General features: G+C 41.2%; 2 protein-coding genes across 3 annotated transcripts; one reads left to right on the forward strand and one right to left on the reverse strand.

Moving 5' to 3' along the window:
• The first annotated feature begins 539 nt into the window (after positions 1 to 539).
• Positions 540 to 8,773, forward strand: LOC104944125 (hyaluronan and proteoglycan link protein 1). The gene is made up of 4 exons (XM_010769600.1): positions 540 to 835; positions 5,715 to 6,059; positions 6,580 to 6,882; positions 7,102 to 8,773. Exons 1-4 carry the CDS (start codon positions 706 to 708, stop codon positions 7,386 to 7,388), a joined length of 1,065 nt encoding a protein of 354 aa, XP_010767902.1. The 5' UTR covers positions 540 to 705; the 3' UTR covers positions 7,389 to 8,773.
• Positions 8,774 to 12,116: 3,343 nt separating this feature from the next.
• LOC104944126 (versican core protein-like) lies at positions 12,117 to 25,164 on the reverse strand. Of its 2 annotated transcripts, XM_010769602.1 has the most exons (9): positions 25,120 to 25,164; positions 17,151 to 24,453; positions 16,945 to 17,052; positions 16,710 to 16,823; positions 15,129 to 15,287; positions 14,831 to 14,913; positions 13,096 to 13,240; positions 12,785 to 12,967; positions 12,117 to 12,683 (listed from the first exon to the last, which is right to left on the reverse strand). In XM_010769602.1, exons 2-9 carry the CDS (start codon positions 24,394 to 24,396, stop codon positions 12,532 to 12,534), a joined length of 8,190 nt encoding a protein of 2,729 aa, XP_010767904.1. In that variant the 5' UTR covers positions 24,397 to 24,453; positions 25,120 to 25,164; the 3' UTR covers positions 12,117 to 12,531. The 2 variants fall into 2 exon arrangements, with proteins under 2 accessions (XP_010767904.1, XP_010767903.1); XM_010769601.1 differs by having other exon boundaries at positions 17,151 to 25,126.
• Positions 25,165 to 25,381: the final 217 nt, after the last annotated feature.

Below are 25,381 nucleotides of genomic sequence, written 5' to 3' on the forward strand. Positions count from 1 at the left end.
GGGGGGGGGTGGACAGAGGCCAGAGTTTAGGGCATTTACAGAGTTCAGAGTGATGCATGACAATATTTAACGTATGGAGATTAACTTTGATTTTGTGTTATTGAAGCCTGCCAAAGACACATAAAATGGACATGATTAAATGGGGGTGTACACCAGAATGAGTTATTAAACTGATAACATACCTAGTCATGTGACAATGGATGTGGTGCAAAAATAGTTTTAAATGTATATCTTAACTAAAAAAGATCATGCCTAAGTTGTCTAACATTTTGTGCATTGCATTACTAATGGTTTAATTGTAGTTTCACTTCGATTCAATGCACACAACACTCTGGATAATGATCTGCTGGGTAATTGAACTTGTAATTCTGCTGTATGCTTCAGTCTCTCAGGGGGAAGAGAAGGGAGTTTTTCCTAAATAATGTGGCAAAGGGGAGCCAGTATGGAGCTGTGCATGGTGATGGGCTGAGGGGAGGGGGAGTGGTCTCAATCGTGTAAGGCTACAATAAAAGCCACTTGTCAGGACCTCTAAGGAGCCCAAACTTTCCAGTAGCACCACCGGCGGCTGCTGCATAAAGACAGACAAAAGAGGGACAGCTAAATTAATATAAAGCAGAGGAAAAGTTGTAAAAGCTAATATTTGGCTCTCCTAAAATATTTAAGACAACTCAGTGCAGTTTTTACCTATCAAGGTTTATATATTACATGTTTTTACTAGAGAGGGCCTTTTGTGCAAAAGAGAAAATGACGAGTCTGCTGTGCATCACAATTATCTCCCTCACCCTGGCTGGCAGTGCGTTCAGTCTGCCAACAGGCTCTGCATCCCAACTACAAGGTAAGAAAAGTATTCATATAAAAAAGTTTTATATTTAAATATGTGAGTCTGTAACCAGCCATTGTGAATGCATATATCTGTATGTGTGCAAGACTCTTACCATGCATAAAGAAAAAAGATAAATGTAAAGGACCTGAAACACGTGGTACCTCATCTTAGCCTCGTGTAACAACAGGGTCTTTGTAGCAGTAGGTAACAGAGGCGTCTCTGGGGTAACATGTGCACACACACACACACACACACACACACACACACACACACACACACACACACACACACACACACACACACACACACACACACACACACACACACACACACACACACACACACACACACACACACACACACACACACACACACACACACACACACACACACACACACACTACTACTACCACACACACACACACACACACACACACACACACACACACACACACACACACACACACACACACACACACACACACACAGTGTAACTCACCATTGACAAGCTGCAAACAGACGACCACAGGATGAACTGGCTGTAAACTGTAAATAACAGTACCATTCAGACTCACTGCCCACACTACTGAATGAAAACCACACCACAAATACTACTGTGTGTACTCAAATTAGTCACAGGTTCCACAGTGGCTAAAACTTGGCTAGTACTACTTGTCCATTTTTAGATATAAATCCTAGAGTGCCAAAACAGTCAGGAAATTCCCACAGTAAAGTCTTGGCTTTCTCTCATTTTTCTTGTAATTTGGTCGGTGGTTTGTCCTGCTTGTTCCTGCGGCAGACACACAAATGAAACCCTAGAAGGATGTCCGTATCACAGAGCACCTGCACTCCATCATAAGGCTTTCATAATTCAAATTCACATCAGCCTTCAGGATGACACACTGAGATGGTTGCTGCATCAACCTGAATATATATACCGCTGTGGTGAAAGAAAGCTAGGAGCTCATCATCATATGAGTGATATTTAATGCGCTTTCAGCAGCCCTGCTAGCTGACTCAGTGGATGTCAAATTAAGGGCTTCTCAGCTCTCTCTGTTCCAAGACGGGAGGAAACGGTTTGTCTATGGGGAGAAAAGTTTCACTCACTTAATATAAACATTGGAAATGCTCCCATTAGCCAGTGATGTCACAGGTTTGTGTGTGTGTGTATGTGACTATACAGTACAAATATGTTTATATATGACCTCATTGTCTGCATGATATAAACACTTTGGCAAGCCTCAGGCAAACGTAATCATATAGTATAGCTTTTATTGGCTATATGAGCAGTGTAGTTTGTTCACGGGGCGTTGCCTTTTCTTATACCTATACTGACTCACTCTGGCGCTGATGCTTGTGGAAATCCACCATGGCAACAGGCAGCCTGACAGGAGCAGAGTTAAGATTAATGTCCCGCAGCCAAACGTATAGGGCCCCATGCTGAACAGCAGCCAAATGACTCTCTTTCCCTGTGAGGTAATAGTCTGCTAAGTCTAATGCTCAATGTAGTTGTTGGGTACTGAGGCTTGGCCCCGTTGCTAGGGCTGGGTGGGAAAAAGGAGCTTGGCCGGAAATGGGTTGGGGCGGGGGGCTCAGTTGAAAATGTGTTTAGGCTAGGAGATAGGACGTTGACGGAGCCACGGAGCATTTTTGGTGCTTTTGCATTTTGTGTTAGCGTTAGACATTGATGATAGTCTGCTGTACATGTGTGAGAATTGCAAAAGTGTACCCAAAAGAGCCATGCACTCCCACACCCTGGGCATGTCCTGCATGACAGGGAGGAGGAAAGAGTTTATTGGAATAAGTGTGTAGGAGTTGGCCTGCTGTGTTTGTCGCAGCTGTGCTTGTTAATTATTTTTTCCATATTGACAAAAGAGGCCAGCAGCAGAACAAAACAAAGCTGTGAGATATCGCAAATCATCCCACATCTAGATGCTCTGTCAGTGGGTGTGGCACATTGTTGCATAAAGATGTGATTCCTCCCTGATTTCCATCCTTTCACAGAGGAGGGATTTCAGCCAAATTAACATTTTGTTCATTCAATAACCTAAAGTGCAAACTATGCTTAGGGTTTTTAACAACATAATTACACTTTTGTTGATTCAGGTCACTGAGTAAAGTTGGACCACAGTAATGTTGTTGTTAATTTACAGTTTGGTGTTACGATGAAGCAGATGGTTCCAATCCCTTGCTATTACCTCCTTTAACACAGTCAAAGAGAATTGTGCTCGATCATAAAATGGCAGCGGGTCTTGGCTGCAGCTGCGGGGCTTTTTATTGTCATGCCCACGTATTCATTTACTTTGCTGTGTTTTCATCCCAAGCCGCATGCACCCCACCGAGATTTCTGATGGAATCCGTTCAGAATGATTTGACAGACATTTTTATGTTAAATGTGACAATTTGACAGAGCCTTTGACCTCAGAGAGACTTGTATAAATAGGATGTGGGTGAGGTGTGACAACGAAAAGAATGGCTTCCTTCTCCTGAAAGGCTAAGTACACACAACAGGCTGCTACTTTATGAGTGCAGTGAGCCCCACATGGTCGGGGCCACATTCTCCCGTGGGACATGTCTGCTGGTAACTGTAGGAGCAGGAAAGAGTGTGGAATCGCTTTCAACATGCCTGTTCCTCTGTCTGCTACTGCTGTCTCGCAGGAACCATTACTGTAGGTAATGGTTCCTGCAAGGTTTCTCCATTTCAAAGAGACATTAAGTGATCTATAAGGTATTAAGTTGGTCTGTAAACCGTAAATCATTTCAAGCTTTTTTCAGCATTATGTTGGCACTTTGATGTTTAATCAATCCCCTTCTATCTCACATTACAGGGTTAGAAACTGCATGCAGGGGTTGGTTTCAGAGCAAATACAGCAAAATGAACTCCTTTATTTGAGCTTCTCCCTAATACCAAGTAATGTTTAAAACTGTGGACATTTGAAGGCATACATGTCTGAAAGCTGCACATCTGGTGAGCTGGTGTTGACGTCACCATCGGCTTCACCTTGGCCAGGGCTTTGATGAGCGGATTAGTCATTCTGGGTCCTACAGGTTTCAAACGCAGCTCATGCAACTACTACTCATGTGGAGAATTTATGAGGCACTGCGAGGCTGTGAGTCATTCCTCACTGACAGAATGGGCAAGGGGACCCTTGTCCAGACTGCTTTTAAAATCTGCTTTCGAAGACATTAGTAATTAGCAGTGGCAAAAAGGGGGTTTAGCCTGCTCATAAAATACCTGGCATCTTAGTGAACAGTCAGAGGTGAATGGGGCTACTGGGTGTGATGATGAGGTAATAGGAGTAGTCTGGAATATGAGAACGTTTGCAGTGTAATGAAAATAAATTGAAAAGAAGTGGAAGAAGAAATGGCAAGAGGTTTACACTAACTGAAGGGTAGAGTAGGTATGTCAGCACTGCTTCTGCTAATTAAATCTTTCTGCAGGAGAGCTCAATACTAATGATCTTAGCACCACTGAATAAAGTCCAGGCACACGTGTACTGTGTGCTTAGAGAGGAGGTTTGGGACAGTTTAGGCATGGGGTTGATTAGAAGCAATTTCATCGTCCATATTTGTGTGTGTGTGTGTGTGTGTGTGTGTGTGTGTGTGTGTGTGTGTGTGTGTGTGTGTGTGTGTGTGTGTGTGTGTGTGTGTTTGTGTGTTTGTGTGTCTGTGGTTGCTGGGGGAGGAGGAATGGTTATATCAGAGCTGAAGGTAGCAGGCCAGTGGCTCCTATTAGTTCCTGTATTTCCCATCTGGGAAACATTTCCCTGTTGAGGAGCCAGTGACACAGTATTCAATTCATGGCTTTGGTGTTTCTACTTAACTGAGTCGCCTCAAACACAAATACTGGCATCATCCATCAGAAAAGAGAAACAGACTGGTTTAGACTGAGTTCATCCATTTTGAGTAAGTTGGAAGGAAAAACACTTGAAACAGAGCAAGTTTTTTTTTTGAAACTACAAGACATGGCAATGGCAGTGAATCAGGATTCCAACAACGGCTTGGTTTCATTAGATAACTAGTTATACCTGCAGACTACTGATAGCCACAAAGCAAGTTTATTCAGGTATATAATTACCATATTCTCTTACAAGTCCTGTGCATGACAGGATTTCACTCAACTTACAAGGTTGAGTGTTCAAGGCTGTACCTGCGGTGGTGGGGGTCAGGGGTTGTGTACATCCATCCATCTGGTGCTTATTATTGCCTGGCACAGTCGGCCTTGCTGGCTGGGGTCCTCTTAACTAAGCAAGCCCTGTGAGGTCTAAACATGGAGGTCAGCAAGATTGTGGGAACCCATAGAGAGGAACAAATGACCTGAGGGGTAAAGGCTGGCCTAGTCTGGACAGGAGTGCAACAAATATATATGATTGAAATTACGACAGCTGAATTCTGTATTTCATTATCTTATCAGATACAGCGGATGAAAGATAAGAGCTTTATTTTGAAGGTTAATGCTAAGGAACCAAAGGTTTATTAGAACCAGGATTGACAAGAATAGGAAGGAGACTGAAGAGGAGGATTGGCTCCAGGGCCTGACGACTGGCTGCTTTCCAATACTGAATCTAATAAAACAAAACTGGCTACACTAAGAGTCTTTGAACGTTTTGTGGGAGAAAGAGTGTATGCTGTGTTTACAATAATACATACAGTACACACATGCCATAACGTGATGTACAATCATGAACAAAAAGGGTGACCAAAAAGGAGGTAGACATTGGAAAGGTCTTTTTGTTTAGATTTGTGGCTGTAATATTTGGAAACAAAGTTTAAAATAGAGCTGTAATCAAATGAATAAATCATATTTTCCAGCATATGTACAAGTATCATAATCCATATCACTACCACTCTAAATCTCAAAGAGGTTATATAATGTTCTCCTTTTTTCCAGTTAAGGTATTCGCTGACCTCGGTTCCAACGTCACTCTGCCCTGCAGACTCCTGTCCCAAGATGCCATGGCCTTTGGTAACAACGGTATGCGAATCAAATGGACCAAGGTGGAAGATGATGAAGCACTGAATACGATTGTTCTGACTTCAATGGGATTCCATAAGAAAACCTATGGAGGCTTCGAGAACCGTGTCTTTTTGCAGGAGCTCGACAATGAAGATGCCTCCATGGTAATAACTGACTTCTCCAGGGATGACGTAGGAAAGTACCACTGTGAGATCATCAACGGAGTAGAAGACTACATGCAAGAGGTTTCCTTGGAAATGTTGGGTGGTCTGATTGACGGTAAATCCTCTTTATCTGTTGAGAAGCTAATCTTAGGGATAGGCCTAAGAATGAGTTAATATACCAACTGTGATTACAATAGGAGTTCTTTCAACAGTCATGCACATAGATTTCCATATAAAACATGAATCAGAATTAATCATCACATTTTTGTTTCTTGAGTTATTGAAAACATCCACATTTTCTTTTCTTGTGGTAAAACAAAAAGAAAGAAAACAATCAGCCTCTGCTGTTACATCCAAACTGCGGTAATGATTCAGCCAAGATTACATTTTAATAGTGTTCAACAACAGTAAACGGAAACACATTTTCTATGTTTTACAGCCCATGTCCTCAAACAACTGACCGACTGATTGCTTTGGTGTCTAATTATTAGCACATTGTATGCCTTTAGTTTACATAAGACAATCCTTTAATTCATGCAGAGTGATAGAGAAGCCCAATATTATACAAAGTTTGGCGTATGAGACAACTGCCTTTCACTTCACATGTACATTTGTATCTTTTCTGCTTTGCTCAGGCGTTGTGTTCCCATATACCCCACTTGTTGCCCGCTACAATCTGAACTTCGACGATGCTGTGCAGGCCTGTCAGAAGCAAAATGCTTCTGTCGCCACCTTTGATCAGCTATTTGATGCCTGGAAGGGCGGCCTGGACTGGTGCAATGCTGGTTGGCTCAGTGATGGCACAGTACAGTACCCCATCAACAACCCCAGAGGGCCTTGTGGAGGTACCAACAACGGGCCAGGCCTGAGAAGCTATGGCCGCCGTGATAAACAGATCAGCCGATTTGACGTGTTCTGCTTTTCTAGTGCTCTCACAGGTAAGTTCTTTTTATTTGTTAACCATTCTCTAATTTTAATACATTTTGTATTCATTGTTCCTGCACCAGAAAACACATGACATGTATGGTTCTGTAAAAATGTGACTATCAATGGCCTAGATTGGTTGACCAATGTGGGAAGAGGATACTCAACGCTACTTGAAACCTACTAATAGTTATATTTTCTCCAGACCATTCATTTTGCTCTCTCTGCTGCAGGACGTTTCTATTGGCTGGTTCAACCCGACAGGCTGACCTTTGATGAGGCCGTGCAGGCATGCTTAGACGATGGTGCAGAGATCGCCAAGGTGGGCCACATATACTCCGCCTGGAAGCTTGATAGCTACGATCGCTGCGATGCCGGATGGTTGGCTGACGGAAGTGTCCGCTACCCCATTTCCAGGCCCCGCAAGAACTGCAGTCCCGAAGAAGCTGCAGTGCGCCTTCTTGGATTCCCAGACAAGACTCAAAAGTCTTATGGTGTCTACTGTTTCAAGGAGCAGTAAGGCTTTAGCTAGGAAAAGGGAAGTCATAACCACCAAAGAGCAGCAACAACCACAACAAATAAAAACAACAACAAAGCAGATTAGCTTTGGATCTTACCTAGCATGAATACCTTTCTGAAGCTGTGATAACCCTCTTTAACTCCTTAAAAACAAATACTGTACATCTTACTTCCATATGCAATGACTGACAACATATTCTGTAGCCATTAAGTTTTGTTTTTCTCGACTGTGCATTCATTCATTTTAAACAGACTGTTGGGGTAAATGCGACACTGTTAATATGAGTGATGTGACAGAGATTAAAACTTGATTGTTGTGAAACATTATCTCAGTTTGATTTGTCCTCCACTGAATGATCAGATGTGTGAAGTTCAAGATTAATAGCATTCATGCTCATGTGCAGATGATATTTGCTGCTTTGACAATGATCTTAAGAAAAGACCAATGTAATAAGCTATGCATTTATCAAGTATCACATCGATGAAATACCTAAGATTGATTAAAGACTCATGAACAAAACTACCACTATTGAGCGATTTAATTGAGCATTAAACTGGATCATTCTCTTATAAGAGTAAAGCTCTGTTTGCCCTGTAAAGCTCTAGACATATTTTCAACCTGAGAAATGTACTGTTTAACAAGAAAATGAATTTAAATGTCTTGATGGACTGTGATCTATTCTGCATCTATAGCTCCCATTACATCATCTTCGTTACAATTTGAAAGACAGTTGTACTATTGTAACCATGCTTGTTTTAACATTTATTATAAAACATTTTGTAATAGTTTCTTCCATGACATGTTTATTTTTAAAGACGGAAAAACTAATCCTCTCACTTGCAGATTATTTTGGGTGAAATTTAGTTTTTAGAAAACAATACAAACCAGCACGATTTCAGCCATAGTGAATGCAGAATATGTACAGATTTTCCTCTGATACCCTGAACACAACCTTTTATAGCCCTCACATTTGTAGTCCTTCCCTAAGACAAACAAAGCATTTAATATCACAGTAAGTAATACTGGCGGTCCCTCTTAGTGAAACGATTCATTAAAGGTATGCTGCAGTAACTATGATCTGAACCATTATCTGGTAATAAAGAAATCTAGACGACAGCACCCTTTTTAGGTACCGTTAAAAAAATGATTTGATATTTCGTGTTTTACTTTTTGTAACCCTGGGCACTGAGTTAGGGTACTTACTGCAGGCTACATGTGAAAAAATGGTGATTACTTGTTTTTAAAAGCAAAACTTGTCTCACATTTGTGCATTTGTAAACACTTGTGCATGAAAAAAGTGAAGGTATGTTTGTATCTTATCGCCATGGAGGCTACCTTTTTACAAAAAAACAGTTTGAAATAAAGAATACGACTTTTACATTAAATTTGATTCTTTTTTTACTTCCACTACAACCAAATCAACATGCAGTATGTGAGGACGTAGAGGTTTAAGCAGATTGCAACAGTATTGTTAAAGCTGCCAAATAAGGGGCCATGTATCTGGCATGAACCCATGTCGTTGAGAGGATTTAAGATTAAACTTTTCTCACATTTATGTATTCTTTGGCATTTTTTATTCAGTGCCAGCATGCCCGCCCACCATTAAGTTAGACAAAGGGTATAGTAACACAGTGCTTAAGACTGCTTGTGGAAATGCATGGGAATGGGGTCAGATTAAGGTTTATACAGCAGTGAAATGTAAATGTGTGTTGTGGTAAAAAGTCCATTGAAGCAAGCTTGTTGTTCAGTGGAAGCTATACTAGATAGCAACAGAAGAAACTGAGAATTTGCAGTAAAGGTTTTACACTTTTTTCAGCATAGAGAAATGTAATTATGATATTGAATCCTCAAATTTGAGAAGTAAACTATACTCATGCACACTTTGTGCCTGTACAGTTTAAGCATAGTGACACTTTTATTTTTCCTTTAGTTTGGTTATGCTAGAAACAGACAGTTCAATTGGTGAGAAATGGTGAATTGAGGCTCTTGTGGACCACCTCTGTTTCATTGCTGAGTGATTTTATTTGGTTTGCTTTTGTGGCTTCAACCAATAAATGTTGGCTGACTCCCATGAAGTCTGGAGATGCTACATCCAAAAAGCTTGTCACTTACAGGACTCCAGAGTAACTAATGTGACTGGAAAATATAGCAGATTATGGAATGAATAATGCCCAAACATGATCTCCTTCTAAAACTTACCAAGTATGTTTGTTCTTTCAATTTAAGATTTCTTTCAGAAAGCCCAAAAGACAAGCTTCTCCAATGCGAGCGAATGATAGATACTCTGCAACTAACTAGACACCTGGCAAATGGAAACAAAATCAGGAGCCAGGGTGGGTTTCCTTTCCAAAACAAACCGAGTAAGCCTGTTAAACCCCAGAGAGAAATGGGCTGAGAGGGCCAGGTTTTTCCACTGATCACCCATGAGACATTTTATGAGGTAAGAGTATGGTTTTACTCCTGCTGGGGCACCCAGGAGCCGCCTTTAATCACAAGTCAAGTCTGCTCTTAATGACATCAGTTGGCAGTCACAGCAAAAACCAGCAATCCATACTGACATGAAGATTACATAAACCAACTTGATGTTATTACACTGGTAATGCTGCTTTTTGATATTAGGCATATTATGATATCACTGACAACTTCCAATCAGTGTAAAGAGGCCAGTGGGAACAGCGGTGCATTGTAATGTACTAAAGCAGCTTCTGTTTTTACACCCAGTTGAATTATCTGTTTCCTTAATGCACGGCCATGAAGGCATGACAAATATGTTACATTCCATAGGAGCCACAAACAGCCATGTTATCGGAAAACTGTATTGTAATTGCAAGTCCACAGTTCTGCAGCATCAGCCATTTCAGAACAAGCGTCCTTAATCCAATTCTGACTCCATATGTTAGCTATAATTCACATCTCCCATTTCCTTTCCACTCCCCCTGAATGTACTGTCTGTCGACCAAGAGGTTTGTTGCATGTCTGATTTGTTTATGTAGGGGCAAGAAGCGACACTACTTTGAACATTGGTATGATCCTCTGCAAAGCTTGATTGTGATTCACAGAATTCAGTGTTAATTCCATATATTATGTTTATATTTTGTGTGGTGGCTTTACAGAATTCAATGAAAGGTCTACCCTTGTCTTTGGTATTCTGCAGACAAAATGTCAGGTTTATGGTCTAGTCTTATAGTGCTACCTGCTGGTGAAACACCCACACTACTTACTCAATACAAAATGTATCTTGGTGTATGAGGACATCTGAATTCATTTAGCCTCTTTAACTGCCTATTGGAATACTGAACATAGATACTTTTAAAAGGTGGCTTCTCCATAAAAGCGCTACAAAACTGAAAAACAAACATATTGCTAATTGAATTTCTGTTGAATTGAATCGTAAAAATGAACATGCACAACTCTCAAACACTGTACAATGCTTTCCAATACATTTCCCAAACATTTCCTTAAAAAGTCCAAATGAAATGTTATTAGTATAGAATATCCATATATTTATTTTTATTTCTTTGGTGATTTAAAGCAGGAAAAAAAACACTTTGAGCTCTTTAAAAAAAATTCACAAACATCCCAGACATTCACATTGTAAAATAAAAAAAAATAAAAAACAGTTTAAATAGAAAATGATGTTATGTGCACATTAAGGCACACACACTGACATTCACAGGCAGACAAAACAAATACATTTTCCCTTTAAAAATGCTGGAGAAATACACAAACATACACATGTAAAAGTGTGTTGTTAATTTTACAGAACATTATTGCAGCCAATGGGGCTATAGTCTCTGGTCCACTGCTGGCCTTAAAGATCCATCCGCTTCCAACAGCCTGTGATTGTGGCTGGTCTCCTCTTGATCATACAATAGAAATATATGAAGAGTACAGCTGGGACAGGGGATAGAATCACATGTATCTGTAAGTGTAGAACAAGTAAGGAGTTCAAGAGCAGCTTGAAAATAAATTATATGCATCTGTTCCTAAACAGCCGTAATGTTCAAGTCTTTTTGAGTGTTTCACAAAATACATTCTCTCAAAGGCTGATTTTAATCGATCACAATAACAGAAAGGTTACGTGTCCCGAAGAAAAGCATAACCTAGAAAAACCATCACAGGCTACAGCACAACAGCAACAGATGAGAGCAGGACTATTTGGTGTGTAATTATAAACTGCAATAAAGTTATTGTAAACATGCTGTGGCAACTCAGTTTTGCACTGAACACACAGGAGCAGAAGATACAGGCTGCTGAGACACCTCCATCTTTCATTTGAAAGTAGTGATGGACATCAACTTTGATCAGTGGATAAAGGCTTTGTCCGTAAGTACTTAGAGAACAATCTCTCATATTAAATTGCTTAAAATCACACAAAATAATATTAATAAGTTTAAAAAATGTCTGTGTAAAGAAAAGTTTTCATAAACATTATCCTGACAACACATTGATGACAGCCATTGACGAATGGAAGTTGAAGGTCTCCATCACAGACATGGGCCTGTTAATAATCTGGACTCTAAATATTTCCATGGCTCCAATTGTGTAGTGGGAATTTGGATGTCTTGACACAGAATAAACATGGTTAAAATGTGAGGACTTCAATATATTTATATCTGCATATGCATGCATGCTCTTTAAAATGAAGTCCAGCTTAAAACAGCACGACAACATAATGGATTGCTTTACATAACATAAGCGCTATATTTTCACAACAGCTTTTTTTTCTATGAATAAGGAATACTTATGGTGATTTTAAATAAAACATTTGGTGTACAAGTCATTAGACAACAGTCATGAATGTATTATTTGATAAGCTGGAAAAATAAAAAACGTCCGCAGTTTAAAAAGAATGAGTACACTTTTTTGCTTTTCCAGTAGCCAGCTGAAAGTGTTAAATCCACATTGGCATTGTTATAAAACTGTGCTCCTTGATAAGAAAAGTTATGTATCAACATCTTTTCAAAAGGCACTTGATAAGATTCCATTGTCATCCAAAACGCAACAAAAGCTGCAGGTTATCCGCCTGGTTTCTTTTGATGAGTTTTCTCATGTGCTTTTTCTTGGGGAATCGTTTTCCTCTTTCACACAAGCATCAGCCATGTGTTCTTGTCCAGGGGAAGCTGTGCCCCGTTAAATGGCATTACTTTCTGTTCTGCTTATGTTCAGTTCTCTCTCTTCTTCCCCGGTAGCGCTGATGGTGAAAGGCTGCGTCCGGAGAACTTTTAAAGTTGTTTACGCTGTAGAGACTCTTGTGTTGATGTTTTTGGAAAACATTCCTCTGATAGCTTGATGCTGTTAGAAAAAAAAGGATGTATTAGTTAAAAAAACACGTATTGTAATTGTCAAAATCCTAAACAGTAAGAGACACTAAGAATATTATTTTTTGTACTTACGGTTATTGCAGGCTATTTTAGGGCTATCCCATCGTCCATCTCCACGACAACGGATAGTTGGGACGTGCCTCTGAATAAAGCCTGTTCGACACTGGTATCTCACCAGCGAGTTGATCTCATACCTCTCACGCTTTTTACCAAAGGTACGTGCATTCTCCACCAGAGGGGGCTGGTTACAGGCCACTGAGAATCAGAGGTGATGATAACATTTAAAGTGAGTATTTTTTACAGTAACAGAAGACCTTTCTCCTCTCAAAAACACATGCCGTAAAGTAAAAGAGGATATGTGCTAACACCAAAGTCCTTTTTACCTGTGCCCTTTTTGCAAGTGTAGGTCAGATGGTAGTTGCAAGGAACATCATTCCATTGGCCGTCCTCGTGCCATATCATCACAACACAATCCTCACCAGAAGAGAAGAAGCTGTCAGGCTGGTTGGGTCTCCAGTTTTCATATTGCTGAAATAAGAGCAGAGAATTAAGAACTTTGATTGTAAATATAGTCTATTATACCTACACCAAAAATCTTAAAGTGGTGTTGCCAACTATGTTCAGCAAATCTAATTGTAAGCTGTGGAATGAGCAGCCATAACAGTGATTTGACAGGTTTCTAAAAGACAGTGTCCATTGCCCTTTACTACGATTCATAACGAACAACAACACACTTACATGTCACTTCATATGGGAAATGATCGGTATACAGTTAATGCCACAGGTACTGACCAAAAGGGCTGCATTAGAATGAAAAACCATAAACGCAATGTTATTACGTCACACCTGCATACCTAGCATTACATGTGTAGTCTGCAATAATCCCAACGAACACAGATGTACATTTACAAAGTAATACAGTATACACACAGCTGTAGTGCTGTGGGGCATTCAACCAGGAGTCGCTGCTACCTGAAGTCTTTCAGCACATTCAAGGTTCAAACAGCCTCTTCAAAGCTGTGACCCCCATCACCCACCCACTCCGATCATGCCTTGAGGCTCTGCTACTCTGTCATTATGGTTAACAAACACACACTGACTTCCTGCTCAGCTCACTAAAAGTTACAAATGGGTGACCCATCAACTGCACAGCAGGCCTGCATCCTACTCAAAACAATCACACAAACTTTGATCACCCACACGCACAACCAAAGATACACCAACCTGACCATTTCGGTTGATAATAATGAAATATATTTTAATGTTTGCAAAGCAAACATGTTACTGTTATTTATTAGGTATCCATGTTTAATAGTTAGATCAACTAGAGGGGACCACCCACCCAGGTCCCCTGGGCTGCTTCCAATGTTTTTGTCTCTCTGCGGCCAAGCACAGGTGCTGTCCATCTGTGTGTCTGCCTGCCTGGTAGCCCTTCCCCCGGGTGGCTGTCTACTGGCTGGACCTTCTGATATGTGTGAGGGTTGAAGGGGGATCCTTCCTGTCCACGCCTGCCAAATTCCCCTCTACACAGTCTCACTCACACCCTCAACCCCCCTCAATCTCTCAGCTGAGCAAGGGTCCCCATAGGCAGCCTCTGCTTGTCTTTTTACCCCCAGGCTGCCTCTATGCTTCCCCTATCTCTGTTCCTGGATGATTATCTTTAAAGTGAGGACATCTATCTGTACGACACGGATGCACATAGTCATTAGAAACTTTCCTATCTAGTGAGGGGAATTTTCAGCAGCTGATTACTATCCTAAACATGTTTCCACTTCTGTGCTGTTTTTAAACACTGCATATATTAGCAGCATGCATTTCCAATCTGTGCCATCTCCTCTAAATTAGATTTATCTTCAAGTATTTTTGAAACTATTGGTTTTCTTGTACTGGACTGACACTTATTAAAAACAACCTTACGATATGTGCTATAACAAAGCAGCCACCCATCAGTGTGTAACAATGTGAGGCAGGAGAGAACGTCATGAGAAAGTCACCAAAGACCCAAATAATAATAACTCTCCCAAGATGACTGTGTCTATCATTGGCAGCTTTTACACATGTTTAACCTGTCTCTGTGCCACATTTCTTGAGACAAAAAAAGGTGAGAAAGTATCTTACCACAGGTCTGCCGTCAGTCCAGCTGAAATCACTGTCAAACATCTTATCATTCAGGCCAATCCACTGGTAGTCCTGTCCAAGACCTGCCATAGAAGAAAGAGTGAATTACAGCAGATTGCGTTTCCCTCTGGAAAAATGTCCAGGACTGGTTTCAAACATAGGAAGATATAGGGATAGCATTTTGATTAATACTTTTCCTGCATTGAATGTAAAGCTGAATTGGTGTTTAATGATAAGGGTTTAATAAATATCTTGTGTTGCCCTTGTTGATAGTCTACAAATGTGATTTTTAACTTACGGTTGACATAATGTTGCTCCTCGAGGGAGAGGATGCTGGTGAGATGAGCCCCATGCATGCGACACTCTCTCTCTGCTGTGTCCCAGTTTCTTCTTTGGGGGAAGTACTTGTAGCAGTGGCCCTGGAACTTATGCCAGCCATAGTCACATGTTTCTGTATCTGATGGTAGAGAAAGCAATATGGGATGAGGTACATATTTGCAACAGATTGATAGACATTACATGCATTTAAAAAATGGAAGAACCCTATTTTACTTTCATCCATGAATCGATGTATCTACACCTCCACCACATAATGACATTATCTCATCTACTGCATCCAAACTACCTCTAACACCTGATATACTGAGCCTTCAGGCCTGCAGTTATCTCTGACTCTAACCTGGCTGGGAACAACATTATGGATTAGTTATTGCAGCCCTTAACATCATCACTATAAGGAGGTGGAGGCAAAACTAGAAGGAATGTAATTCAGTGCCAATTATCATCAAAAGGTAGATGAGTATGGTTCTTTTCAGAGTACTTCACAGGTAAGCAAGACTGCAAAACCAAATCAACAAATCAAGATTCCGAATTACAGACAGAAAAATGAATGGAGCATTAGCTATGGAGTTGCAAAAAGGTCAAATTGATGTCAGACCCAGACACTCAAAAGATGATGCGATATGAAATAGATTTGGGATAAGGTTCAATTGTTTTTAGATGTTCCTATTATTTTACCAAACATTTGAACTTTTCTCTGTCACACCTTGATAGTGTCTTCTTATTGACCCTACCAATGGTATATTTCCCTCAGATATAAAGTATTATTTTACTCCTTCCGCTCCTCCGAGGCACTGAGGAAAAACATTTTTTGGGTTGTTTCATTTTCTCACGTTCTCCTGGCAAAACTTTTAAGACAGCAACTGTGTCTGAGTACAGCGCACGGGTGTGATTCACTGATGAGTGATCCCTACTTCTGGTTCTGGTCAAGACTAATCGGATTCAGAATTCAGATGATGCCCTGGGTTCAACCCATTTGATAAGAAAGGTGGCCATAACAGGAAAACTATATAGGTATATAGAAATGTCAGAATACATTTTAAGGAGTGACTCAATGTCTAGCATACCTAAGGTGTAGTGTACACCGCATTTAACCTAGCACTGAGAAATGAATGTCTGTGTGTCTGTAACATGTGGAAACTAAAGTTCAAGAGTGCCTGAAGTACTTTCAGACACAACTTTCAGATTGTGGTTATGAGATGATTAAAGTGTTTTTGATTCAGCTAATGCAGTGGAGAAACAGAAGACAATGCTCTATAGATGTATTGTGAGTGTGTCATTATTGATTCACAGTCTATATTTTCTGTTTTATTTCCCAGGGCAGCAATCGTGAGTAACAATTGCCTAACAAGTTACCAAATTCAAGACTTACCCATAGGTTACAATTATTTATCATGTAATTTAAAAATGGTGTAAACTAAATTAAGAGATTTTAGCTGAACAGCTGGACCAATTTAGAATAATAATGACATGAAAAAATGGGTTTATCTGAAATAAAATAAGACAAGAAGAGAATCATTCCAACCAACCACAAACTTACCCTCCTCGCAATACAGCCCAGAGTAGCTTGGTAGGCAGACACAAGTAAAGTAGGCCAGCCGATCAAAACATGTACCTCCATTGCGGCATGGGTTTGACTGGCACTCATCGATGTCTACATAAGAAACAGACATAATGAATAACAAAATATAGTTAAAACAAGATTTGGCAGATGCTTCCTGGTTCAAAGTTAAGGCCATAAGAAATTGTGAGAGAAATAATTGACAGTTTATTACCTGTTTCACAGCGATAACCACCGTAACCAGGAGTACAGCTACACGTATAGATGCTGCCACTCTTGAAGCAAGATCCTCCATTGAGACAAATATTTTCTGTACACGAGTCTGTACATGAAAAAGGGTAATAAGAGTTGCATGAAAAGGAAATTATTATGAGCATACACATTTTGTTGTATTGGAATATAAGCCGTTAAAAGACATACCTTGTATTTCGACTGTCTCGCCATCGACAGTGTGCCCCAACTCGAATCCTATGTCAGCTAATGCAGTTGTTTCCTCCCCTGTTAGTGGTGGTTCTCCTTTAATGACTGTTGTGTCATTATGTTGTTCCTCAGAAAAAGATGACGGAGTGGTGGCTAGAGATGCATCCAAAACTGAATGGCTTTGGGCTTGAGCTGGTGCCGTTGTGAACTCTGTTTGGGTCCTTGTGGGTATTTCAGTGTAAGTAGAGACGTCCATTTTGCTCTCATCTTCTTTACCAGAGGTACTATCAACACTAGTGGACTCTATCTTTGAGGCTGTCGTAGCATTGACCTTGAATACTGTCAGAATTTCATCTAGGGACAGGGACTGTTGCTCCGTATTGATGATCTTTGGTTTCTTTGTAGTAATTGTAATTTCATCAGACACATTCTCAGAGCTGGAGGATGCACTCTCAGAACTGACGGACCCACTTTCAGCCCTAGTGCTAAGGATAAATGGTGACCTAGTCGTGGCAGATATCATTTCAGGTGTGACGTTCGCAACTTCATTATTATCTATCTTGATCAACATGCTTTCTCCTGAGCTGCTAATGCTTTCTGAACCACTCTCAGAACTAGAGGAGGATGCTGTACTGACGGGAGCTGAAGCAGAAGGCAAGAAAGTGATAGCTGCTGCTGCTTCTACGGGAGACTTTGTAGAAGACCTTTCTTCTGAGCTACTTCCAGAACTGCTTACTGAGTCAGTAGGTTGACTCTCAGATGGTTGAGGAGCAACAGCTGGTGTAGTAAGGAACACTGCTGTGTCTTGTGATGTTTTGGTTTTATTGGATGGTGGAGTTGATTCAACAATGGTAAGGTTTGGATCTTCATAATCTGGGACGGGATAATCTGTATTGTCATTATATATATTTTCTAAAGAGGTGGGTTGGTGAACTGTATCTGGAGATGGTTCTGGCTTTGCACCAGGATTCAAGGATTCAACTGTCTCATCTTCCACTGAAGCAGAAACAGCTTCAGCCACAGAAGAAGAGGTAGCGGGCACAGTTGTTGATTCTGTAATCTGGTTTGCTTCATGACTTGTGAACATAGGGCGAGTCGTGGTCAGTGATATATCATGAGAAGAAAGATCAGTGTGAGGCATGTGTGTTATTGCAATCTCTGATCTGGCCTGTTCAAATGACCTCTGGGGAGTGGTTAGGTGTTCTGCAGGGGAAAACGTTGTGAGAAATTGGACCATGACTTCAGGCTGTGATGGTGATGATTTTGAGGGAACATTTGAAGTAGATTCAAGGGAAATGTGTTCTGTTGGCATTGTGGTGACTACTACTTTAGTCTCTGAACTCATAGAGATTTCTGCTGCATGAGTAACACCAATAGGTTGATGTGTGCTTGTTAGGTCTGCATCTTGTGTCTCTTCACTTTCAGAAGCTGTTGAACCTGATTCAACAGAAGTTAATGTATTTGGTGACTCTTCAGTGCTGGTCACAGCACGGTATTGTGTTGCATAAGCGTCAGTGATGAAGGTCTCAGTTGCCTTCGGACCTGAGGTTTGTTCAGAGGTAGAGGGTTCTAGTTGATCTGTTTGGGTGTTTGCCATCTCAGGTGATAAAGTGCTTGTGGTTATATCCAAATCAATAGTACCGGAAACAGAGGAAACATCCGGAGTGACAGAACCTGAACCTTCTTCTTCTGTTAAAATGCTCATAGTTGTTTCTGTTAAAACAGGGATGTCCTCACTCTCCGATGATGTACTTGAAAAACTTGACACTGCAGTTGACTTTTGATAGGTGGATGGGGAAGTTGCAGTCTCTCCTGTCTTTCCTGTCACCGTTTTGGGCAATGTTGTTGATGACTTTTCAAAAGACACTCGATCAGTGACATCAGAAATGGAAGCAACCAATGGAGTCTCGGTGCTAAAAGGTGAGGACACAGTTGAGGATGGCATCGCTTTTGTTGGCATTGAAAGTGAAGAAGCTGTTGCTTCTAGAGTTTGTTCACTTGAACTCACTGCAGATGTTTCCACTGAGCTTGAGTCTGCAGAGGAAGGCTCTGTCCCTTTAGAATAAACAGTTTGATCAGTAAGATGGGAAGTTATTGAGTCGTCAACAGATGTTTTACTATCTTCAACTGTGCTACCTCTAGCATCAGTTGAAACTTCGTTGGTCATAGCTGCTTGGCTCTGTGCTTCAGCTGTTTTCTCTTTCAGTGATGAGGGTGTAATTGCAGTCTGGGAAATCACATCACTAGGTTCAAAGTGCTGGCTTGACTCCTCACTTGGCATCATTGGGCTGGTTGTGGCCAACACAGTTTTCTCAGAGGAGATTTCAATGTGTGGATGATGAGTGAACATGATCTCAGAGCGGGCCTGTTGGAAGGACACCTCAGATTGTGCCGTATCTGGTTCAGGTACATAAGTAGTAACAAACTGAACCATTACATCAGGCTTGGGAGAGCTTGAAAGAGAAGATACTGTCAATGTGGAAGTTGATTCTTTTGTAGATTTAGAGGTAACGTGGTCCCTTGTGCTCTCTTCATGTGCTGGGGTTGATAATGCACCATTGGTAGGAGTTGAAACTGTTTCTGATGATGATGCTTTCACTAACTCTGTGGTTATCTCACTCATTTGAGTTGTATACTCTAAGGTCATTGTGGTGGGTTTCTCTGTGCTGAAATGATGGGAGAGTGGAGGGGCCACAGTATTTTCAGTCTTGATTGTCAAAGTCTTAGATGATGCAGTTGTGGTTTCTGAAAGGTAATCTCCAGAGCCTACAACATCAATGTTACTTGGGATTAAAAATGTATCTGTGCTGTAGTGAGGAGGTGATGTCATTGTGGAAAGCAATTGGTCCATTGTACTGTGCAGAAGAGTATCTTTTTGTGTTGCAGGTTTTGTGACAGTGTAATCATCAGAGCTATCCTTCCCAGTAACATCAGGAGATGATGTGACAGTTGGCTTCTCAGTGCTATAAAGACTGGAAGCAGTATGTGATACTGCAATTGCTATATGCTCCATGGCAGGTTCAGTTGAGGTCACGGAAAATGTTACTGGTTCTACCTTCATGTTGAAGGTTGAAGTTGTTAGTGGAGCAGAAGTTGGATACATTGAAGTGTCTGCATCAGTTACGTCTTTCAAAACAGTGACAGATGGTTTCCCTGTACTATAAAGAGAAGAGGGAGCACTTGCTGGTGACTTTGTAAACTCTCCTGTGGCAGTGCCAGGTGAGGTTGGTGAGATGTGTTCTGCCTTATCTGTTGTTATTATGCCCTCAGTGAACATACTTTGATTTTGTTCACCTGGAATCACCCCATTTGTATGTCTTTGTTCAGGGGCAACAGTTGGTTTTTCAGTGCTGAACAGTAAAGAGACTGTAGATGTTGATGTTGTTTTCTCAGATGCTGTCCATTCACTAGAGTCATCACCTGAAAATTCTTCATTAAAAGCTTTACTCGTTGTTTTGAGTGTGCCAGGTTCAGTGGACACTGATGTAAGTTGTGTGGCAGCAACAGTTTGCGTGGAAATGGTCACACTTAATGTTTCATCTGTTGGGCCATGACTTGTGTCAGGAACGGCTGTGGGTAAGGATGTCATGTTATTTTCTTTTTCTACTGTGCTGAACATATACTCCTCACTTGACACCGGTGTGATTGAGCTTGAGTCTGTTGTTTCAGTTAAAGTTTGAGAAGGCACAAATGATGAAGCAGCAATCTCAGTGATAGACTCAGTAACATTATCAGCAGTGTCATCGCCTGAAAAGTCATTGTCCACCAGCTCTGGAACTGGTTTTGATTGTGTCTCATTAGGAAATACAGTATATGGTGTAGTTAAATGGGTTACTTGAGAGACTGAATTTGTGGACAGAGTGTTAGCTGGAGTGGCCTGTGGTGCAGATGTAACCACCTCTTCACTAGATGTAACCACCTCTTCACTAGATGTCTCCACCTCTTCACTAGATGTCTCCATACTAGATACACCTTCCACAATTGTTGGTTTTGGAGTGGGTGTTGAATATTCTGAAGACGAAAAGGCTAATGCCAATTCAGTGATTGAGGTTGCATGTAAAGTTACTGGTGTAGGAGTAAAGAAGGTGGCATCAGTCCCTGAACCTTCTGATTGTTCTGTTACTTCCAACATTTGAGACATTGTAATTGGTGTGACACCTCCAGCTTCCTCTGTCTGAATTGTTGGGTAAAAGGAAGAAGAGGGAACTATGGAGATAGTGTCTGCATCAATGATATTATCATCTTTGGTAATAAGTTCGGGAGTGGGGCTTCCTTCCCTCATACTGTCTGTAGCTGTAGAGAAAAGCTCATCTTCATCTTTTGCATCCTCTGTGAATATGATGGTTGTGCTGTCTGATGGTTTAGACACATGCAGGACCATGGTAGGTGTTTGTTCAGTTAGGTCAGTTTTGGCTATGCTGCTACTGGGAGTAATGATGACAACCTGTTGGTCTGTGATGCTTTGATATATAATGGAGGGAATAGGGGGGGACATCATTGTGCCTACAGTTTGCTTATGTTCAGTGCTTGAGCTTTCTGTGGTGAAGTCAATTGCAGAGTGATCACTAACTGACGCTTCTTTTGTATGGGGGGAGACAGTTGTATAGGATGACTGCGTTATGTGCTCGGCTAGAGTAAATTCCTCCTGGTCAATGCTTGAGACAGAAGGCACTGTCGATTCAGAAGCGATGGGTCTTTCTGTATCTGGAGCAATGTCCCCCGACTGTGAGGAAACCTGCTCATCAGTGGTTGCTGTGAAAGACACAAGGGTTTCAGTTTCACCTGTGGCTTCTCCAAATGTGAAGGCTGAACTTGGTGTTGATGTAGCTGTTGCAGATAAAGACGTGTTACCCAACTGGGCAGATGTTACAGCATATACTGTTATGTTTGGTTTCTCAGTGCTGTAGAGAGAAGATGATACTGTTTGAGCAGATGTTGAAACATATGGTCCACTTTCATGCAATGATGTTGTTGTTTTAGGTGTCTCTGTGCTGAATAGGGAAGAAGCTGTACTCTTTATCTCTATATCTTTAATGTCCAATAAAGCAGTTGTTTGGTCACTTGAGCTCTCCTCAGGAAAAGCAACAGCACTAGATGATAACATGATTCCTTTTGTAGCTGCAACAGTTGTGGACAGGGGATGACTTGTGACTGGTTCAAATGTAGTTGGTCCATCAGAAAGATCATCACCTGAACTCTCATCCTCCAATGTAGAGTCATCTGTGAAGACCCCACTGCCCTGTTCAGTAATAAAATGCTCACTGCTTGTCAGGTGTGGTGATTGAGTTGATGTCATAAATTCCTTGGTAAGCTGTGTGTTGGATTGAGTTGAGGATGCGACACTTAACATGTCAGGGGTGCTCACTTTGTCATCAAATTCAGTCTCATCTATGGCTTCAGTAAATTCTTTCTGGGGTTTTATGGTAGTCTCAATGGATATCCCTGCACCAGATCCATCTGTACTAGATTCCAAATCATCTTCATCGGTAGAGCTGCCAGAGCTCTCCATGTCAATAAATGTGGAGGTTTCCTTTAAGGTATACACAGTGACACTAGGGATCGCCATGGGTTGAGAGGTTCCCAAGGTAAAAGTACTTGTTGGGACTGTTGTAAAATCTCCTGCACTTGAACTTTCTCCTCCCATAAAAGTGGAGGCAATTGATGGCTCAGAGGTCATTATTGTGTGTTGATCAAAGGCTGTTGTTGTTGGAGTTTTATCTGTGGATTCAGATGTGTCAGAGTCTGATACAGAAGTAGCCTCAATTGTGGTAGAAAAGTGGGTAACATCTGTAGAGTCTTCTTTCATCAACAGTGAAGTAGTTTGGGATGATGATTCAACAATAGGTTGTGATGTGGTCTGAGTCTCAGCTATTTCAATTGTATCTGTGGCTGTAGAAAATGGGATTTTGGTTTTAGATTCGATGGATGCAGTTGGTGGTACTAGTGTGGGTTTCTCAGTACTGTAGAGAGAAGAAGCTATGGTTACTTGAGATTTTAAAACGTCAATGATTTTAGTGCCATGAGAGGAGGTTGCAACCGAAGAATCTGTCACAGCTGAGATCTGAGCCGACATATCAGTGAACTGGTCACCAGAGCCCTCTGCATGCATTGTGCTCGCTGAAACCACTTTAGGTTTTTCAGTACTGTGAAGAGATGAAGTAATATCTGTCATTGTCTTTGTGGCTGCCACACTTGCAACAGTTGTGATCATAGGTTTCGCTGTGCTGAACAAAGAGGATGATGAGATGTCAGTTGGAGGAGACGTAATAGTAGATTCAGAGGTATAAATTTGGTCAGGTTCAAGTAATCCTGTGGTTACTGTTGGTCTTTCTGTGCTGAACATGGAAGAAAAAGTGCTTTTTTTACCAGCAACAGTGGTGGTTTGATAAATCAACTCACTCTCATCGATTATAGGAATGGATGGGCTTGTGGAGCTAGGAGATGCAGTAACTGTTTCCCGTGAGCTGCCAATAACTATAGCTGAGTGACTGCTTGGATTCCCTTTTTGGTCAGTAGTTGGCACAAAAGACAGAGTGGATGATTCCTCTGTTAGAATTGCAGTTGTGTGCCCATTTGAGCCGTCTTCTTCTGAAAAACTAATTGTAGAACTTGTCTCCAAATCTTCAATGATCTGGATTGCTGAAGTTTTACTTGTTTCAGTTTCACGTGATGCTGTGATTGGTGGCAAATCTGTGCTAGACATTGATAAGACAGCAGTTACTGTGGTGAAGGGCGCTTTAGTGAAATTGTCAGTGCTGTCTGTTTTCGAGAGAGTAGGACTTATCTCTGGTGTAGCTGATGTTTTACTTGTTAGACTTGTCGTAACAGTATCTTGAGTTTTAGCTGATCCAGATGTTGGTTTCTCAGTACTGTATAATGATGAAGCTCTGGTAATAGCTGTTTTCAAAGTGTCACTTGTTCCAGTTTCATGTGATGCTGTCACTGATGGTGACTTTGTACTCGACAATGAAGAGAAAGTAGTTGCTCTGATGGTTGACTCTTGAGGAAAATCATGGGTGATGTCTCCAGAACCCTCTGTTCCTGTGGGAATGAGCAATGATGATGTTTCCGGTTTAAGGGTTGATCCAATTGAGGTAAGAACTGAATCAGCCTTTATAGTTCCACTGCTAATGTCTTGATCCTTAATGTCTGAAACAGCAGATGATGTAACCGGAGATGTTGCAGTTGGTGCCTCAGTGCTAAACAGAGAGGTTTTAGACGTGACAGACGAAGACTGCGTGAACATGTATTGGGTTTGGTCACCTGAGCCATCTTCATCTGTTTTTGAGAGAGTAGAACTTGTCTCTGGTGTAGCTGACAATCTTTCTGTTTGACTTGTGGCAGTCACTGATGGAGTTTCAGTGTTTAACATTGAGGACAGAGTGGTTGCCTGAAGTAAGGACTCTGCGGTGAAATCAACACTGCTGTCTCCAGACTTTTCAGCTTGAGTGGTTGGTTGAACTGCCAATGATGCAGTTCCAGGGCCCATGGTTGGTCCACTGAATGAAGGAATGGACTCCACCATTGTAGATATACTGCTGATAGAATCATCATCCATTTCCATAACAGAGGATTTAACAGATGCCCAACTTGGAGACATTGTCATTGAGCTTGTGAGTGTCTCATCAGAGGATGGCGAAATGGATGGTTCTCCTGTAAATGATGGCAGTTTTGTGACATTTATGAGGGAAGAGATATCAGTGTACATGTCAGATGTTTGGTCACCTGAGCCATCTTCAGCTGCTTTAGTGACCATGGCACTTTGTACCGTCTTATCAGTTATTGCAGAGACTGAAGACCTCTCTGTCTGAGCTGTGGTAGCACTGGCTTGTTCCCCAATGGAAAGAACAGTTGATTTCTCAGTGCTAAACAACGAAGAAGATGTAGGAACCGTAGTGTCTTTGCTGGACATTTTAGTAGTTTGCTCTACTGAGCTCTCTTCCTCTAATGTTGGGAAACTAGGACTTATCTCTGGTGTAGCTGATGTTTTACTTGTTAGACTTGTCGTAACAGTATCTTGAGTTTTAGCTGATCCAGATGTTGGTTTCTCAGTACTGTATAATGATGAAGCTCTGGTAATAGCTGTTTTCAAAGTGTCACTTGTTCCAGTTTCATGTGATGCTGTCACTGATGGTGACTTTGTACTCGACAATGAAGAGAAAGTAGTTGCTCTGATGGTTGACTCTTGAGGAAAATCATCAGTGATGTCTCCAGAACCCTCTGTTCCTGTG

The sequence above is a fragment of the Notothenia coriiceps genome, unplaced genomic scaffold (genome assembly GCF_000735185.1).
Source record: "Notothenia coriiceps isolate Sejong01 unplaced genomic scaffold, NC01 NC01_scaffold00007547, whole genome shotgun sequence".
NCBI lineage: Eukaryota > Metazoa > Chordata > Actinopteri > Perciformes > Nototheniidae > Notothenia > Notothenia coriiceps.

Bases quoted from the DNA above. Each gene is read 5' to 3' on its own strand.
- LOC104944125 (XM_010769600.1), top strand. From the start codon at position 706: ATGTTTTTACTAGAGAGGGCCTTTTGTGCAAAAGAGAAAATGACGAGT. The intron at 836-5,714 runs GTAAGAAAAGTA...CCTTTTTTCCAG, and splicing joins CTCTGCATCCCAACTACAAG to TTAAGGTATTCGCTGACCTC. The intron at 6,883-7,101 runs GTAAGTTCTTTT...TCTCTGCTGCAG, and splicing joins CTTTTCTAGTGCTCTCACAG to GACGTTTCTATTGGCTGGTT.
- LOC104944126 (XM_010769601.1), bottom strand. From the start codon at position 25,062: ATGTCCAGCAAAGACACTACGGTTCCTACATCTTCTTCGTTGTTTAGC. The intron at 15,288-16,709 runs GTAAGTTTGTGG...CTCTACCATCAG, and splicing joins TGGGCTGTATTGCGAGGAGG to ATACAGAAACATGTGACTAT. The intron at 13,241-14,830 runs GTAAGATACTTT...CTCTTATTTCAG, and splicing joins GGACTGACGGCAGACCTGTG to CAATATGAAAACTGGAGACC.